Genomic DNA, 20,130 nt, shown 5'->3' with positions numbered 1-20,130 from the left:
ATAATGATAATTTTCTGCCTGTCATTTCTGTACTGGCTGAACTTAACATGGAAATGTCTTTTAAAACTGTCAGTCCTTTAGAATTTTGATAAATTAAGCCGTGTCACATAGCATACTCTCTTCTAAATGAAGACTAGTTTTATCAAAAAACTGAGTTCTTCCAGACAAAATTCTGCTGTGCAAAATTTTTTAATGTGTTTTCAAATGCGTAATTAACCCTAAGAATTCAAGGAACACAGAAGTGTACAAAAAGTGTACAGACATTTTTAACTAACATTGCACAATTAATATAATATTTTTAGAAAAATAGGATCCAGGGCTTAATCTATTGAATACCCTGGCACCATTTGAACTAATTAACCAGACTCACTTCTAAGAAAAGGTCTGCAGTACTTTCCACTAAACGCAAAATACATTATTTGGGCTTTACAGTGTGCCCTTTAAACTGGCTTCGGAAAACCTTTTCCCCTCTGCGTCCCATATGAAAGGTGATCGTGTTTTAATGAGCAAAATAATAGTATCATCAACCCTAAATTAGGTTACATTGGCATACCTCGGGCTAGCTGGTAACTCGACTGTTTTTGAAGGAAAGAAATAGCTGCACTGACATCTGATAAAATCTTTTCAGCATATATAGTTTTTTTTTATATAATACAGGTAAGTTCATTAAATATTATTTTTATGATCAATTTTGTATCATGTATCGACTTATATCTTAAGGCCAAAAAAACACATGCTGGGATATTTTGGTGTAGTGGTACAGGTCTTGAATGGACAAATTGGGCAAGTGGTTTAGCAAGACAGTAGCCAAAGTGGTTATTCCCCTCTATTCAGCAATTGCATGATGACACCTGAGGCATTGGGTCCAGTTTTAGGCTTCCAGGTAGATGAAAGGCATCAGCTTACCAGAGGGAGACCACCAAGATGACTGTGGCCTGCAGCACATAACATGTGAAGAGAGACAGTTGAAATTGGATTTGTTCAGTCTTTAAGAAGTGAAGGCTTAGGAGAGTGGTGTTATTAACTGTCTAATTCTTCCTGAAGGTGTATTTGGATCGGGCAAGATGTAATGGACACAAGTTAGAACGTAGGAAATTCAGATTAGATGTTAGGAAAAAAAAGAATTGAACAGCTTTCCCCAAGGGGTTATGGATTCTTGTCTCTGGAGGTACTCAAAACTCAAATTCACCTAATTGAACCTTGCTTGAGTAGGGAGTTAAGGCTAGAATTACCGAGACTAGTCTCGGTTTATGATTCTATTCTTTTCAGAGAAGTCTGTTAAATGGCTGAAACTTCTAAATGGTTGCTTTTTAAATTGGACCAATAAAAGGACAGTGTAAAACTTAACCTGAAATCCTTTTTTTTGTTGTTAAATATTAGATGACAGCAACAAAAATATTTCAGTGGGGATGTGAAATAATTGTGATTCTCTCCTTTGAGGAGACATTTGTTTGAACAATGTAGATGGCCCTGAATTTGTTCTTGATTATGTGGTTTGTTTAAAGATCAATGAAGTTCTTTCGTTTTAGTCCATGTTGCTTATAAATAGGAAATGAAGACTGTGTCAGACCCTTAGCTTTGTCTACTATTGTTTTTTAAAGTAGAGATTTAAACCTTCTTATTTTTGGAAAGTTGAAAGAAAAGTCTTTATAAAGCATATGAAAGTGTCCTTGGAAAAAATGAGAAAGCTTCCTTTAGAAAGAAACTATTTCTTTTTGAAAATAGTATCTTCATGCACCTTTATTCAGTGAGATGATTTAGGTAAATTCACTTCTTTTGATTTTTTTTTTTTTTTTTTTTTCCAGATACTCGAATTAAACATTCTTTAGCTTTGTGATTTCATAATAGCACATTTTCAGGTGTGTGCTCTCAAACCTCTTTCTCTTCTACTGTCTTTTGAAACGTAAAAGGATCCATAAGGAAGTCAAATCCACCAGAAGCATTTTCTTTTTGCCTTTTTTGTTTTTCTTCTTAACTCCTTCTTCTCGGGATCTGGATGATCAGATGGTAGCTTCTGAGGTGAAGCTGAAGCTGGATTTTGCTCAGCATGATCCAGCGTTTTCAAAATCTGATGAAATCTTCCTTCTTGTTGTCTGAAGTCATACTCTACACTATGGAAAAACGAAGAGATTTAAGCTAGTAAGTGAGAAATGCCCTTTTTAAAAAACATGGGCAAAGGATGTGCTTACCTCCTTAGAATAATTTGGCATTATTCAGTATTAGAGTCTGGTTAAAACACAAGGCTGTATAGGTTGCTGCTTTGAAAATAAGTTAATATCCTAATCTTTTCTGAGGGAACCCTTTTTCTTTATATGAGTTTGGAACTCCAGCATTGTGCCCAAAACAATAGGACGTAAATTAAGGGAGAAAAAATAAAAGTGTACTAGGATGACCTTGCAGTGCATTTTATTCAATAGTCAGATTTTGATACTGTTATCTAACTCAGTCATATGCTTGGCATGAATTCAAAACTCTCGCATGCTTAACTTTGTTAAATGTGAACGCCTCCCGCTAGGAGACCTGCTAGGACCAAAAATATATGAAATTAAGCAAATTTGTAAGTCTTTGAGATAAGTGGTATTACTTAACAGGAAAGTAGAATGTAACTCATTTTCTCCATTGAAACCCATCATTGTTATTGATGTCAGATGAGAGCCGAGCTGTTAATTAGATAAGAGCAGATATGTGCACAGAAATAAAAGTAAGGTTCAAAAGAATCGAGGTGGAAGGTGATTAAGCAGTTTGATGAAAGCAGTACAGTTAAACAAAAACAAACAAAGAAAAAAAAATGAAAAGATGCAGTGCTGTATGGTTTTTCTTTATTTCAACCATCTTTTCTGGGCAGGAGAGTGGGAGTTGTATTTTCCATAATGCAGCCTCTTTGGGAGGAAAAAGGCATCATCGGAGGGATGTTAGGATGTCACATTAAGGCCCTGAACCTGATTTGGGCACTGAGTAGAAGAAATCTGTAAAATTAGTAAATATTCATATCTCTAACCACTATTAACTGTATTTGTATGTATATAGAAATCCGTAAACATTGTTGAATACGTTAAAATTAACTAGAAGCTTGTTTCCCTTATAATTAATATGCTTTGTTTTTTTAATGGAATAAAGTAATTCAGGTGGCAAAAAGAAAGCAATAGGATTATTCTAATTTAGAAGAACTGTAGAGTTATCTCTGGACAGGGAGCAATACATAATAAATATAAAAGGAGAAGAAAGTGATATAAATGACAAATTTGATCAGTGCCTCTTCAATTTTATCAGCTTATTGCTAAAACTGCAACTTAATACTTTTCAGTAGTCACATATCACAAGTGCTGAAGAATGAAATGTTCAATTTAAACCATACGTAAGGAGAGCATCTGCTCATGTTCCTTTTTTCCTCCCTCCTTCAAAAGTTCTAATTTAATGTTGGAGATATCATCTCTAGAGGCAAGAGGTCAATTCAGTCTTCGTTTAGTACTCTCCCTTATATGCTGAGATAAGATATTCTCTGCATCTCCAAATGAGGCCTAAGATATCACATGTATGTTTCGACCATGCATTCATCTTCCTCTTCATCCTCTGCAGTGTATGGTAGTACTGGAGAGGAGGATCTAAAATGGCCGAGTGTGAGCACTAGCTCTGACTATGCTGCTTTTGTGCAATATGTTACTTAATATTGTGGGAAGAGCCCAATGGATCTTACGGAATCCAGTAACTGAAGATGTGTGTTTTCTGCCTCATAACTGAGGTTGCAGAGATTGGATAATGTGTTTATAAATTGGTGAAAGCCCTATAAAATGCCTTGCTGAGTGGACAAGCTACATGTGCAAGCCAAGACTTTGTACCTGCTAGCTTTGTGCTTAATGGCTGGCAAGCTGAAGACTCTTGTAGTGTGTTTATACAGATATTTGAAACATGTACAGCCTCTGGAACACAGTACTACAAAGTTTTTTGATCATAAAAGTTTAACATAAACCGCAGTTTAAATTTGGAGTAACTTACACTCAAATTGCACTCTCTCAAAATAATAACAGATAAACATTTACTGAAGAGAGAAGTGTGGGATTTTTGTTTTTGTTTTGCACATAAACATGAACTGTAGCTATAGCTTATTGGCATTTGGAGAACGGAGTGTTTATCTTTTCCAAGATCTAAATTGATTACAGAAATCCTAGCTTTAAAAATGTAACACACAAAGGGAATTTCATCATCGGGAACCGCAGCAAAGGTTTTCAAAGCATGCTAGTAATAATAATGCTGTGAAACATTAGTGGGAAATTTCTATTTGAATTCTCAGAAGTACAGTACCTCTTTCAGATAACACAAATATTCATTCTTTTCTACTTGGGAAAACAAACAAACCACCTCACACATACCACTTCGTCTTTTGTTAATAACTGGATTAATAATAATTGAGACCTTCTATAACTGTGAGCAAACGTTGTATTGTACGTTTGTGAGAGAGATAGAGACAAACGACAAGAGTCTGTAGGAGTGAAGTACCTGTAAATGATACATGCGGTGTTCTGGCAGGTGCTGCAGTTGTTGAGGTCTTGACCAGTGTGATAGAAGTTACGCCTGTAATAGACAGTAGTTCATGTAAGGTGTATTTTTAGATACATTAACAGATCTCTGAATCTTTCCCGAATAAAAGTAATTCTGTTCACTGCTTCTATTATCCTTACTAAAATTTCTAGTGTCAAATTCTAAATTAGAAGCTTGCTTTAAAAAACGCAAACCCTATGTTGATTTATGTTTGTCTTGCATCTTTCCCGCCTCGTGCTGTTAAGATTCTGGTTGTTGGTTCTTGCTTGAACACTTGTTATGAAAACACTTAGACATGTGACTGCTTCTTATAAACACATTTTAAAGTATTTGAATATCCATGCTTTTGGTGAATCAATCTGATCTTTCCTTATGCTTTCCATTCTTTCCCCTTTTCATGTTTCCTCACTTGAGTCTAAACAAGTCAGATTTTTACTGCTGATGGTATACAAATTTGGAGTGTTGAGAAAACAAGAAAAGTGACTTTCATACTTAACACCAACTAGAGTTGAATTATTTTTATAATGGAGATATCTGCATTAGAAACAGTTTGAGGTCGGTGGCTCATTACATCTGAAGGATGCATAAACATTTACCAAGTTTTATTTGAATTAGGGGAGTTCAGTTGGTACCAAAATAATTTTCTGATTGCTTTAGTAGTTAAAGCGGAGGTTCTTCACATGCATTGTCGTACTACCTCCACAAGTACTTGGAACGTTCAGTTTTACTGTTAGATGGCTCTAGCAAGGTGGATTGATACTTATCCTTGAATCTCAGTCTGAAACTTAAAGGTATTTGGCAAAACTTTTGGTTTTGACCGTGTGGTGACTGAACAGAAATGGACTATAAATATTGCTGCATAATCTGACTGTGCTTCACTGCAAGTGAGTCTTTGTAATGGTCAGATTTGCAAACATAAGTGAAACTTGTCCACTCTGCCATACATAACTACACGCAGGGGAGGAGGAATGGGTGTTTTTTTTCTCTAACTTCCTAAAGAACCATAGTTGGGTGGTAGTTTTATGAAATATAGTATAGACAAGTGACTGCTTAAGCTTGACAAATACTTGGGTTTTTCCCGCCCCTCCCTGCCTTGGATCTTGCTTCTAAACTGAATGTTTGGGTTTTGGTGTTTTATAAATGTTTCTGCATTGTTGTTATCAGTATGTCTATGTGGGTTTTGTCTGTTGCGTCTAGGCTATTACAAAGTTGGTGCTAGAAAATGGTATGGGCTTTTTGGATAGAGAAAAATGACTAGGAACAACCCTCTTAAAGAGGATAGTTGGAGCTGAATTATATGGGAAAAGTGTTACATGGAATAAAAGCTAACAGAAGTATTTTCACGCTAACAGCCAGATGGACGTTACCGGTTAATGTTTCCAGATAAAAAAGGTAATCCGTACAGAGTAAAATTACATGTTAACTTGATTTATATGATTTTAATTTTTTAAATGCATGTAAATTAATATTTGGAGTGTGAGTTGGAGAATTATTTATCAGAAATGCAAGAAGGTAATTTCAGTTCCCAGATAAACTACTTTGAGGAAGAAAGAATTCTTCAAAATAGTTTTATTTTTCTTGAGAAGTTGTAAGAAAATCGAGGCGTATAAAACTGTGGCTTCAATTAGTTGTATCCTGACAGTTTTTGCCCAGCCACACAAACCTTTTCTGTCCGCATGGGAAGAAGAGCAAAGACCCGGTGCTGGGTCACATCAGGAGATCGGTGTCAGGTTCTGTGCTATTTCTGTGCACTTGAACCTACAGAAAAATCTCAATGCAGCCTTTTGTTTGTGATGTTTGCAGAGTTTGTGGAAATGTGGAAGATTATCAGATTTATTCCTTAATTGTGGTCAGCAAATACTATTGATGCACACGATGTGATTTTTAAAATTAAGGATGCAGTTTTACGCACAAACCAGTTGCGCATAAATGTTTATTCTAGATGCCCAAGTTAGCTGTGCTAAGTATAAAAGTAAAGGTATGATACCATAGACTTCATGTTGGTTTATCTTTAAAAAATAAAGTAAAATGGAACCTTTATTCTCGTGATACTTTGAAAGATTTATTTGTATGTTTTTGAAGACAAAAATTATTTGATGGATGTACTACATTATCATGAAACAGAACTTTAAAATGTATCCTAGATGCATTTACTGTAAGTAGGAGCTGCTGTTAATGGTTTGGAAAGCGTTATTGGGATATTCTAAAACCTGTTTTGAGCATACAAATATTTAAAATTCTGATTTAACTTTGTCCTACAAAGGTGTCCAGTCTTTAGACATTTAGTTGCATTTATAGTATTATTAGTATTTATAATGCATAAATGAGTTGCATAAATAAGTTACATAAATAACGCTTGCAGCCTTGGCTAATAGTCACTATGGGAGCATACTAAAACCAAATACAGGTCATGCATTCTTATGATAATGCAGAAAGTGGTATTTCTAAAACCTGAGATTCCGAAGCGAGTTCTTGCTAACAATCCTCACATGCTGTATGTTCATAGTTTTAATCCCTTTTAAGCACCTACCTCCACCTCCCATGAAATCTTCCTGACATATTGAAGCCCTTGAAGTTTGCCTGGCATTGTGCCTTTTCCTATCCTTAAGGCAGTCCCTTTAAGCAGCTATGTTGTTTGTGGCATCCTGACATGTAACTAGCAATGTGGTCCCCAAATGTCTGCAGCTGCTGTGCGTTAGCCACTAATACTTTTGCTGGCTTATGAAGGCAGTAATAATTTATTGAACAGAAGCATGTTTTTGCTGATATAAACTGTTTCAGTAAAGGACTGCTTTGGCACTAAATGCACATCTGACCCTGCTAGTAAGAGAGTTGGCTTGCCATAGGTTTCTATTATACTACATTAGTACATTAGACTGTTGGGTTTTGTTGTTTTACTGCATACAGATTTTAGCTAGATGGAGACTGCCAGCTCTCAGGTGTCAGTGGCTTTGTATCTGACACCATAAATCTAAATAAAAAAGGGAATAAATAAACTGTGTCTCACACTGGGTTTAGTAAAGGCAGTGTCAGCTAAAGCCAAACTATAAAGAGACTTGCTTCTTTACCGAGGCCCAAATACCAGAAAAAAGGCGTAAGATACCCTTTTTGCAAACTCATCTTTAAATGTCAGAGGAAAGATTTTTTTCAGTAGCAAAGGTTAAAAGAATGCTAACGTCTACTTTACATTTCTGATTAATTACTAATATTAAAACGCACCATACCCTTCACTGAGGGCTCTGGATTTTTCCAGGTCTTGGATTACATTCAAAAGGACTTTAATCTTCTCCTGGTTCAACTGCAAGGATTCCTCTACAGACTGCAGCCTGCCTTGCAGGGCACAGAGTTCGCCATGTGCCAAATGAATTTGATTTATTTCGCTAATCTCTTTGTTGGTTTGTGGTTTTATTTCATTCCTTGGCAGATAAGACTTTATGTGAAATCCTTCTAAACAGCTGTTACACTGGGAAACATCTGACTGGGTAGAATTTTTCTCGATTTCGGCATTACATGACAGAATAGCTTTTGACGCGTTACTGCTGGTCAGTGACATTATTGTGTGATTGCCATTTGTTAATGTCACACCGCTGGAATCTGTTTTGTGCTCTCCTGCCTGTTGATAGTCTCTGAGGAAACAAGGAGATGAACTGTGATTTGATGGAGGTGATAATGGAGTAGTTTCCTTACTGCTTGCATCTTTGCTGGCTACGAGTGACTCAGAATCACTTTTGTCCGCTCCACAAGAGTGAGAACGAGGATTACGTTCACTGCAGTTAGTAGAATTGCTTAGGCAAGGGCATGCTTTTTCAGAATTAGATGACAACGTGCCGTTTTCATTATTTTCATTGCTATTTAAGACAGTAGAAGAATGCAGTGAATTACTTAAATTCATGGTTGTGTCTGGTGCATCCATGGAAACATTGCTGTCTTGTGCAAAACTCACATGTATGTATTCAGGCACCTGCGTAGAAACAGTTGTCTTCTCTGACACTGAGAAATCAGCTGAGTGGATAGGTCCATTGCTTTGTGCTTTTGATGGTCTTTGACTTAACTGACCGTCCACCTCATTATTCCTAAATCTATCTTCCAAATGATTAGTTATTCTTAAGTAACAGAGATCTGAAGACACAATGTCTTGTTCAGAAAGATTGCCATTTACTTGGATAGAATTTGCAGGCTCAGTTGGCATTTCTGTTAATGATTTGCTTACTGTCAGCTTTTTCTTTTTAAAAACGGGGAAGTGTTTCCTGAGGCTAGGAGATGTTTGTATGGCAATATTCCGAAGCCCCTTCTGAGCCCTTGGAAAAGATGGAGATTGATGTAGCAAAAAATTGTGATCCCTAAATATTTCTGGTTTTCCAGTTGTGAATGCTATATCTTGGGCAGGATTAGTATCCAGTTCTGTCTTGGTGTTCACACCATCATCCTTGAATCGAACTTGCTGAGATTTAGTCCTGCGGTGCTGCGGCTGTCTCATGAAATCAGCTGAATCCAGGCTGTTCCTTTTCAATAGCACTGGGCGCATTTTCATGGTTTGCTGGGCCATTGAATCACAGTTTAAAGTCTGTAAGTAACGTGTTTCTTTGCGACCCATTTCATTTGTCATTTGAACTGTGTATTAAGGTTGTTCCTAAGATGCAAATGAATAGCTTATTCCTGAAGAAGCTAAGCTTTTCATTCTTGCTGTTGTCATGTATACTTTTAACTGACATGCTCTCTTTAGGGATGCTCTTTCAAATTTAATTGCTGATTAGACCAAACACTAACATAAAGAAATTGAATATCAAATTTAAGGAAAGATTTCTTGCAGCTAAGGAATGCAGAAATCCTTGTGTTCTGAAGCTAACATGATCTTCGCATTGCAAAATTGCAACAGGCCGTTATGCTTACAGTTCACTAATTTAAAGGTAAGATTGAGTCTATGGCTTTGCTGATGGCTCTTATTTGACAGTCAGCTCTCCATTAGTGATCCAGCTTTTTTTATGACGGACCAGTCACATATGTTTTATTTGCGTGTTGTCTAAACAACAACCACAATAACTTTTGGGGACGTTTTCATTTCTCATGCATAGTTTTACTGATGGAATATATCTGTTAATACCAAACTGAATTGCTTTCCTTAGAAAGAGTTTATCTTCTTCAGCCATCTTTTTAATGTTGCAAATGAAACTGATCTTCCCAAACAGTTAAGCAAAATGTACCCGCTTCTGACCAGGCAAAAATGTGGTATCCAGTGGGTTTCAGTGAGAGGAGCTATGGATGTGTAGCTGTTACTTCAGTTTATGCAAATACAAGGCCAACCATATCCAAGGGACTGTTTCACTTGGGGAAGTTCTGTGAATACATTGGCATCAGAAGTGTGATCCAGACTGAATAACCAGCAAATGCAGAATAACAGGAATTGTTTCCTGAAAGGAAAAAGACAACAGTTGTAGATGAACAAACTGCCAAGCACTGTAACTTTCTTCTGCTGTCTCCTAACAAGTTTTCATCTCCAGTGGTTTTGTAACTTTGGCAGTGAGATACTTGTATAGAAACTGAAAAATGCTTTTTAGTTCTGAAATGCCTAAAGTTTTCTTCATAGGAAATACAAAACACCGAAAATGGATTTAAAATATTCAGAGTAGTAGTTTTCTTTGTCATCAGTACTCATGTGCAGGCCTGAATCTGGTCCCAAATATAGATCTTAAAACTTAAGTCTTCGGATTTGAAAATGGCTATTAAATCTTGTTATGGATGAAATATCAAAAAACTGAACAATACAAATGTGAGTTCTTAATTTGAAGGCAAGTTGAGGCTTGAACAAAACTAATTTTTTTTTTTTTTTTTAGTTGATCATTTCAAAGTTTTGAAATGATTTGAGTACAACTCTTGGTCAAGGAAAAATAACTTTATTTTAAAATGTGATTAATGCAAATGGAACCTTTTATGGGGAGGTGAATTCTCTTTCCCATGCAGTATCAATTATTTGGGAATCAAGACTGAAGCTGGCTGCACATGTGTATAATGTGTTCTACTCAGTTTGCGTGCAGGAGACTGGCCTGTAAAGCTGTGGTTTGTCACGTTTGTCCAGAGCTCGTGATGACAAAACAAATATTAAACACTTTGAGTGACCACTAAAACTTACGTTTCTGAAAATGAGTTAGGACAATAGTACAGTCATAATGACCGTGTATTACACTAGGAAGACTGGAAGAAAGTAAGAGAACATATTTTATTATGGAGCCAACTGTTATCAAAATTTTACTTGCAAGTAGTTTAGTCTTTTTCAAGTGTAATATAACCACTAATCTTTTTTGTACCTCAAAAAAACCTAAAGCTTTGACCCATTTGTCCCAGCTGGCACTTCAGTTATGAGAATGTTTGCCACAGAGACATTTTCTTCATAGGTTAAGGTGTAATGAGCATTGACCACTTTCAAGTTCTCTGTATTTATTCTATAAAAAACATATCATTAGTGACATTTGAAGTGCTATTGAATTGTCGCTCCAAATACAGTGATGCATCCCCTGCACTGAGTACCAGGATAGGTCGTTCGTAAGTTTGCGCTCAACTGTACACAAGGAGGATTCCTTTAAGCTAGGCAGTCACCCGGGCTGTGTAACGGTGTGTTTTACTGACTGAAGGGTTGTGCAGTGTATGGTTTCCTCTTTCTTGGAATAGGAACCCCTGTGCTGTGATGTGTTGGCCAGTGGCACAACAGGCTACGGGGAAGCCATGTAACAATGAATTGCCAATGCGCATGTGTGGTACTAGAGCTGCAGTAACAAAATATAAAGGCAGTAAAAGCGAAAACTAAGTCTTGCGCTTCACCCATGTGAGCAGACAGCTTCACATATGACTAGCAATCACATAGGACAAGACTAATCTTGTTGCTTCAGTACGTTTATGTCAAAATGTAAGTTACTTTGATAGAATTTTTTGTTGGCAACCTCTCTGTCACAAATTTAGATTCGTTATGGCTTCCTGAGATAGGACATACAGGTCAGTGTATGCCATACATAGTTTGTTCAAATTATGTACGTTTAACTTCTGTGCATTTTAGCCAGGACTTCTCACTCCAGGTTTCTACAGTGTTAAGGATGGGTTTGCTGTTTCTTACACAAATAATCTGTGTGATAGACTTCCTCACAAATTTGAATTCTCTTACCCAAATCATTCCAGAATAGTTTGAGTCAAAATTCAGTATATACGATGAGCAGTGCTGGACTAGTAGCAGATTTTGTCATGAATTTCAAAACTCGCTCATGAGATGTACCTGTATATAGGCAATCTTTCCTGTATTTTTAATAAGTTATGCTAAATCTGAAACCAGCTGGTAGAATGGAACAGAATAGGGATAAGAGGAGGAATTTATGCAAAACATGGGAAATATTCTATGGGATTTTTAATAATCCTACATAGTTTGCTTTTAGGATTACAGTGATTTTTTTAAGACTGGGGCTAAATTCCCTGTTCCCTGTTAATTCATTGGTAGTTTCATTAGCCTTACTACTTCCATTATCTAGTGTACCTTTTATTCAAGCATTGCACAAACTTTACCATATTTAATTTACAAGAATTGACGGCATGAGTGCAGTGGGAAAGGTCTTGTTACAGAATACAGCAAACTGTTATGTAGCCTTATGTAACATTTAGGCAATGTAATGTAATTTATGCAAAGAAATAATGTGATATTTTTCTATTATTAAGTTTTAGAAGAAAATGAGTGATGGATGATTTCACTGCAGAGAGAAATGTTGCATAAGGTAGAGGCAACAGATATGTACATTAATACCAAATTTTACTTTCATTATATGCTAGCATTGCCACTTAAATCACTGTACTGCTTGTTCACTGGAAACAAGTCTACACAATAAACAAGTCAAACAGTTTCTGCAAATAAAGTTCCAGTGCCAAGTTCTGAATTCTCATGTTGTCCACTAATTACTGGAGGCTTTTTACAGTTTTGTTTGAGAATTTATCCAAATACTGCAGTAGCATTCTCCACTTCCCATCACAGCTGCTGTGCTCCAGGCAGATGGACTACTTTAGAAGTTATACTTGTCCAATTAAATTCAGAAAGAAGCTTTAGAAATCTAATCCTTTGTGTTTCAAATACAAGTAAAAAGCCCTTAAGGGTTTTAGGAGAGCTCTCTACTTTGGCTATAGAGGCATGTGAGCTAGATTCTTGCATTCTTAATTTGCAAATTGCTATTTTAATTCAGTGTGGTTTTTAGCTCTATTGGCATCCACTAGTCAGGGGTTCATATGAATTGTTGTAATGAAAGTTTCGATGCTGTTATTTATATTAAATCAAACTGAAATAAAAATATATAGATAGGAATGCTCAAATATTTGGATTGAAAACCCAAACTAGTGAATTTCAGTGAGCTTATAGGTGTCTGTGTTTAGATTAACAAATCAGTGTAACGTTGCCAATTACTAAGTTGAAATAACATTTTCCCTTGCCCAGGATATAATTCCTCATTCTTTTCTGGCACAGCAATTTACAGGTCTTGTTTTGCTCGTTATTTCACATTGACTGAAGTATGAAAAATTCTAAGGATCTATTTTATAAAAATGCTTTCAATGTATTAATTTATGCCACTCATAACAAAAAAGCATATGTCAGTTTTAAATTCATGTCTTATAATAATAATAACAACAGTTTTGGTAGGAGAAATTTGCTGGGATTTAACGTCTGCCAGGGTTCCATGACCTCGCATCCCACTATCTGGCCTCTTCCTCCCGTCCCTTCCGCAGGCAGCTGCTCATCAGTCCTGAGGAAATGCCTTGTGCCATGGTGGTTGTGCTTAATTAGCGCCGTGGATTTGTTCCAATCTCTCCATTCACTGGGTGTTGAAGCAAGTGGCTGATTAGGTACTTGATAGTTAATGTTGTTTTTAAATGGTGCATGTTTCATGCTCCTCTCTTCGATGTTTTGAGTATGTGAATCTGACTGATAGATATCACTGCATTTTTTTCTTTTATGCTTGGCTTTTACTATTAAAGCAAATGTTGGTTTTTACGTGCTTTGTGCACACACTTCTTAATGGTGATAGTTACTCTCCAGTGTAAATTTATTTTAGCTCCAGTGTAATTGTATTCCAGGGTGTAATAAGTGAATTGCCTGGAAGAGACTAAGGTGCTAAGCCTGCCACCTGAAACAGCAATGGAACTGGTTTTCCAACCTCAAGGTTGTGTTTTTGAGTTCTTAGAAATGCACACACAGTTTAGTTAGCCAGCCAGGCAGAGGAAATTTGACCACAAGAGATGGTTATATTTTTTTACAACTATTCTTCTGTCTTTCCTGCCTCTGCCTTCCTGATTTCTTGAAGAGAGTCAAACACATCTTTTGGTTCATATTTCAGTTTAATGACTGAAGCTGTGGGTAGAGGAGTGCAGCTGGTAAGGATAAGTGGAGATTATGGGAAACTGCATGAAGTGAAAAGGCACACAGCAAAGGGCAGTAGGGATTTTGGAAGAGCGGAGATGTGCGAGTGTGGTGGTTCTGGGGGTTTTCTGCAGTTTGTGGAAAAAGTTAAATATTTGACATGGTTTTCAAACTCATTCAGTTGCAGTTTAACACCTTAATTTTCCATTTTACTCGTTTGCTCAAAAAATAAGTAGTGTTTTTCTTGTGGTGAAAGTGTGACATTTATTTGTAGTATTTTGCCTTTCTTTTACGCATGTGTTAAAGCCAGTATTTATTGAAAAACAAGTTTGGAGAGACCCTCTTCAATAAATAAATAAAGTTACTAGGCTAAAAGCCTTTTGTGAGGGCTCTCAACAGGAAGATGATCAGTGTAATTTACCTTGTACTTTTGAGCATCAGCACTTTAAACTTCTTAATTCCCTCTGAATTTTTGCCACTCCCACATGATCTATCTACCAAAGATTAAACAGCAGATGAATTCAAGCATTAGAGATACAATGATAGCTGACAGAGCTGTAATAACTCTAAGGTAACATATTCAGACTGAGTAGTTTTGTGTCATGTCTGATTTGTGTTTTATCGTGTATAACACAGACTTTCTATGATAGGCAGCTAGATGGACATTTTCATTTTAGAGAGTCATGTTGCTTTATTGAATTATGGTTTGTGTTTGATAATAAGCCGTTTCCTAGGTGAGAGAATCATGATCCTCAGTTTCTAAGAAATCTGCGTGACTGTCACTTTCCCTTCATGTTACAAATCTCTCCGATATCCCTAACCTATTGGCGGGACAAGAGGCTGCGTGTGTTGCGGTCATTCTGAACTGTGTGCTTGTTAATGGCTGGATGACAGACTAAACACTTGGAGGACTCATTCCATATGCAGGTTCGCCCCTGCCTTTCAAAAAGAAAAATCGGTGTCCGAAACGAAACTTTTTTGACTAACAAGTATGAATTTCATGCTTTAAGTGCATTGGTTTGGATGTCAGTTGTCTTCATGTTCATTTTCTGTTTCTGTCAGGAGCTTTGACAATAGATGCTGGCCAAGCTGTTTAATTTAGCCATATCTCTACTTTTTATGAAACCTGTGTTGGCTTTTTTCCTCAAAATAATGAGACATGTTGGGGATAAGTTTAGATATGCTTCCGAAATCCCTGCAGACTAAAGTGAAACACACATCACCAGATAGCATGAAGAGCTAGAGATGGATTTAAAACTGTTGGAATTAGATGATGCTAAAAATTCTCTCCTTTCCCCTTTTCCTGCCCTTTTGTCACAATAATACAACCTTAGCTGAACTGCATTGGGTTCCCCTCATCCCCATGCCTAAATGTAATCAATAGTTTGAAGCCGACTGTCTTTGTTCTCCCTCCATCCATAGACCCGAGTCAAGTTTAGATGCTTTGCCGCCTTCTTTTCAGTGCGGTGCAAGTTTTAAAACATGCGTGTTGGCAAAAATATGATGAGACAGATTGCTACGTATTTTTCTTTTGAGATGTAAAACTTACAGCTGGGATGAAAAATACTCTATCCAGTGTGGTAGCAATCTTTAAAATCTAAAAGTATAAAGCAATTTAATAATTCAGTGGTTCTGTAACTGTCAGAATTCTTAATGTTATTATCCAAATTTTTCTTTGTTCATTATTCTCTCAAAGGTAACCTCTAAAGCAAAAATCACAGTAAGTCATTCTAGGATGGATTATAATGAACATCTTACATTTTTATAACCTAAGAAATCTCAGTGGAGTTTACAGGCCTATTTTCTGCAAACTTCTAAGTTCAGTAAGGCCAGAAAGGAATTCATCACAGTCTGGTGGACTGCAGAATGGTTTCTAATAGTTTCACCTTTAATTTAAGGTAACCTTTATGTTTATAGCAGGCTCTTGCATAGCAGCATCAAGTTATTGGGGGATTTTGAGAGTCTGGAGTAGAATGATAATAGAATAATAGAACAATAATAATAGATAATATTAATAAAAGATAATAGAATTATTAATAGATTTAATAAAAGATAGTAGAATAATAATAATAGATAATAATAATAGATCATAGAATAATAGAATACCATACCATAACAATAAACAACTGTAGCATTCTCTTGATGTGAGTCGCCTTAAAGATAGAATAAATAAGGCTTGTATTTCATCAAAAACTTCCTACCCTTTTGCATCAAGAAAGCATTCCTATGTTGTTCTCATCCTAAAATGTCTATTGACATGTCTAATTGAAACATTATTCATTTTCACTATTGAATTAATCAGTGATAGATTTTTTTTTTTTTAAATGCGGTTTGTAACATTATCAGTACATACTGCTTGGTTAATGTTTTGGACAAAAATAAATACTGTAATTAAACTTCATTTTATGAGGGGAAAAAAAGATCAAATTGCTTCTGAACAGGCTTTTCCTCTGCATATTGCCCTGCATTGTCTCAGGTTGCAGGGTGTTTTCTAATATTATTGTAGACTTATTTTGGATTGGAGCTAAATTTGGATATTTGTCAGGTTAAGTTAGAATAACATCTCAGCTATTCTTCCTATCTGAACCATTCCACATCCAGTCACGTGTTTTTACAGCATTTGTAGCATGATTCTGCTCCACTCTTTTCAGGAGTGTCCTGACAACTTCCCAGGCTTCCCCAGTCTGAACTAGTGATGGAACGTTTCCAGAGTATGGAGTTGGCAAATTGCTGCTGTTGCTTTCACCACAAATCTAAAGGTCTGGAGTTGGTGCCGTGTCTGCATTTGAAAAAGGTGGTATTTAATTCTAATATTTCATCAACAGCTGTAATATGGACACTGCAATTAGGTGCTATCTTTCATCTGGCACTTTCACCAATTAGTTTCACAGTATTACAGTTTCCAGATTGGAGGTAACTGAAATGATTAATGTTTCTGGCAGTTCCTTAAGAGTCCAAGTCAGTCTTAAAAGTACCCCCATGAAGTGCAGAACTGCACGTGAGAAATGAAGTTGTGAACTATGGTCATAATTGTATGTAATGACTGGATATCTTGGGCCCAGACCACTGAACATCTCTTCATATATGTGTTATTAGCCACTGGGGTACGTAGCATGCTGTTCGGGTCAGTGTAACAATTCTGTTGGAAAGCTTTACTCCAGGATTTGCTAAGATGGTACTATTAGTTTTTGTCATATCTGAGAAAATTTTTACTGGTTGTCAAAAGGGTTTGTGACGAAGTACAGACAAAAACATATCCCATTTTGCAGTTTCCTGATGTACCAGTTATGTGCTTTAAGACACAGACATAATTAGCAGTTGAATTACTTTGATAGTCATGAATAGTAACAAACTGGAACTTTGGCCCCCAAATTTTTATTAGGGTCTGCGAAGGACTGTCTTGAAAATTCCATAGATGTCTCGTTTCTTTTCTCTTTCAAGACTTCCTTTATTATTTTATTCATTATGATGTTACTGAAGTACAGCTATTTCTATCATAGAATCACTAAGGTTGGAAAAGACCCTTAAGATCATCAAGTCCAACTGTTAACCTATCACTGCCAAGTCCACCACTAAACTATGTCCTCAAGCACCGCGTCTACCCATCTTCTAAATACCTCCAGGGATGGAGACTCAACCACTGCCCTGGGCAGCCTGTTCATATGCTTTATTTCTTGGATTTAACTATTACAATTGACTTGTGTAGTACTTGCCTCACTAATAATGTTGCTGTAAGAACGGATTGTGAAAGTCCTCAAACGAATTCTTTTAGTTTGTTTTATTTCACTGTTTGCATCTGTGCTGCCAAATATCCTCTACGTTCCTGGCCCGCATCTTGGCACAATCTTAGTCCTCCGTTTCCTTCTGTGTACCCTGATTTTATGCCTAGCGCCTTGGCAAAGAGGTAGCTGTGGTGAGCTCCCGCTGGATCGCTGAGGGTCCAGTCAAGCGCTACTGATGCAGCCACAGATTTCTGCTAATTCAAACTTTTCTCCCTGGTCAGGACAGATGGACTGGTGAAAAAGCCTCTGTTGTCAAGAAGTATCTTTCTAACATAAATAGAAACTGGGTGAGTTTCTTGGAGCTTTTAAAAAAACATAAAGGGAGTATGAAAAGGAATAAAAGGCAAAGTCAGAGAGAACTTTTGTGGCTTCCTTTTGTATTGCTGTACATGAAAGCTTCCCTTTTTAAAAACCTTGCATAAAAAGCCAGTACATCTGCCTTTACAGGAAAAATAGTGCATGCTCTCAAACCCTGCAAATCCAGCAAAGTACAGCTTTATTTTCCTGATGTGGCCTCTTCAAATATAGTGTGTGAAGTTTTATGTATCTATAGTGATTTTATTCACAATACCTCAGCTAATTTAATCTTTAAAAAGGTAGGTATATTTATGCAGTTAGAGCTTCAGGCTTAATTTCAGAATGGCAAAATTCTAGGTTTTAATGTTCAGGAGACTTATGTAGCATCTTTCTGACAGCTTAGTTAGACACTCTAAACTATATCGCTTTTTCCTTGCCTTTTGAACATACAATATAAGAAGTATCTACTGAACAGAGACAGGCACCAGCTTTATGCGCTAATGTTAACATGAAACACCGTAGTCTAATTATTTTCCAATCATGACTTTTCTTCAACTTGCAAATGTCCAAAATTTGTTGAGGATGTCAGAGACTCAGATGAGACTCGAGTTCTTCCTTTTATGAAGCTAACATTCAGAGGCAGCACATGACGATCACAGGTATTTGTGGCTAGCAAAAAACATAAGGCAAGGGCAGTCTGTCATGCAGTGAGTGGCTTGGTATGCAAATCTTGACAATTTCACAAAATTTTCTTCCAGAATTTCATTGGCCCTGAAACAAAAAGGTTTTCTCTTTCGAAAAAATCCTTTAAGACTGGAAGGAAGAAGTTTTAGCGAACAGATTTTAGATAGTGTTTCTTGCAGAAGGAAATGGATGGAAATGTACTGAAAGTCATAGATGAACTGCAAGGAGGGTTCTGAAGGGAATATTTTCAGACAAAAATGGGTCAAAGATGCAGAGCCTATAAGGTAAAAACAATCCCCCAAAAGTGCAAATTTGCAGTTTATTGTGATACACAGGGAAAAGCTGGCAGAGAAAAGGAAAGATGAAGCTGCCAGGAAAGATTTTTAAATGGCCCCTGTGCACAGGGGCCAATCACTGATCACAACAAGGATCTTATTGCTTTGGGTTCCGCAGAATAAAGCAAAAAGTTATTTATGAAGGTAAATGTGTTTATTACAAGAGATGGAATAATTTGTGTAGCATAGTTTGGTGTCTGGAGTTTTCTCCAGTGCCCAGGTTCTGTGGTGTAGTATTCTTCTCTTACTTACTCTCTTCGGCCGGTACACAGAATATCCCGCTCCGATTTCTGTGGCAGCGCACACAGAGTTCTGTGTGTTTCTGTATGTGCTCAAATGTTCCCTACTGTGGTGGTTTTGGTAATGCAGAGTGAACCTTGCTTGAGCACCTAAGAAACAAGGACCTAAGAAGAAGGCACGAATTTTGCTACAAATCCTCCTAGCAGGTTTTGGGAACCACCTGAAGGTGGGATCAAGGTGAATGGAGAGGAGGATCTAACACAGATAAGTAATACAGGGTAGGATGTAAGCTTCTGAATTCGGAAAGGGAATGTTTCAGTGATGGAAGAGATTATAGGATTTTATCTCTGACTAATATTACAGCAAGATTTGAAAATTACTTCAGGTTGGTGAGACTGGGTAGAGAAGATGCTGCGATATTTAGTGCAGCAGAAAAATGGACTTAGCTAAGCAAGTTTTAGGAATGAAAACTGAGTGTGGTTTGGCTATACTTTGATTGAGATGATGCAATGCCATTCCGCATGAAGTGCTGAAAATGCACTGAAAGATAAAATCATGATGATATTATTTCTGAATATAATTTTCAGAACTATGCTACTTGAAATGCCTTTATTCTACTCTAATAAAAATAAAAGTTCAACCATCTCCGTTGAAGAGATGATACATTCCGTTGGCTGTTTCAGAACAAAAGGCTTCATGGATTAGAAAACGTTTCTATCTCAATATTTCTTTTGGAGCGTATAATGGAAGTTGTTAATACAAGGTTTACTGTCAGGAGATAAGATACAGCACATACTTTTCTCTTAAGTGAATAAATTCAGTCAGAGAGAGAGAGTACACAAGTTGGATTTTTTTTTTTATTTTTTTTCTTTAGCGGTGT

The 20,130-nt window shown here is 36.7% G+C and overlaps 2 protein-coding genes across 2 annotated transcripts in view; one reads left to right on the top strand and one right to left on the bottom strand.

Moving 5' to 3' along the window:
- Nucleotides 1–20,130, top strand: part of DOCK2 (dedicator of cytokinesis 2) — a 205,902-nt gene that overhangs the window by 86,997 nt on the left and 98,775 nt on the right. The gene's annotated exons all lie outside the window — the stretch shown is intronic.
- Nucleotides 1,924–9,364, bottom strand: INSYN2B (inhibitory synaptic factor family member 2B). Its single transcript, XM_087760155.1, has 3 exons — nucleotides 7,761–9,364; nucleotides 4,495–4,569; nucleotides 1,924–2,111 (listed from the first exon to the last, which is right to left on the bottom strand). The coding sequence occupies exons 1-3, from the start codon at nucleotides 9,140–9,142 to the stop codon at nucleotides 1,925–1,927; spliced, it is 1,644 nt and encodes a 547-aa protein (XP_087616281.1). The 5' UTR covers nucleotides 9,143–9,364; the 3' UTR covers nucleotide 1,924.

This window comes from Nipponia nippon, unplaced genomic scaffold (genome assembly GCF_047370975.1).
Source record: "Nipponia nippon isolate SJK-2023a ecotype South Korea unplaced genomic scaffold, ASM4737097v1 scaffold_21, whole genome shotgun sequence".
NCBI lineage: Eukaryota > Metazoa > Chordata > Aves > Pelecaniformes > Threskiornithidae > Nipponia > Nipponia nippon.
The sequence above is the reverse complement of the archived record's forward strand: the minus strand, read 5'-3'. Positions and strand labels throughout refer to the sequence as shown.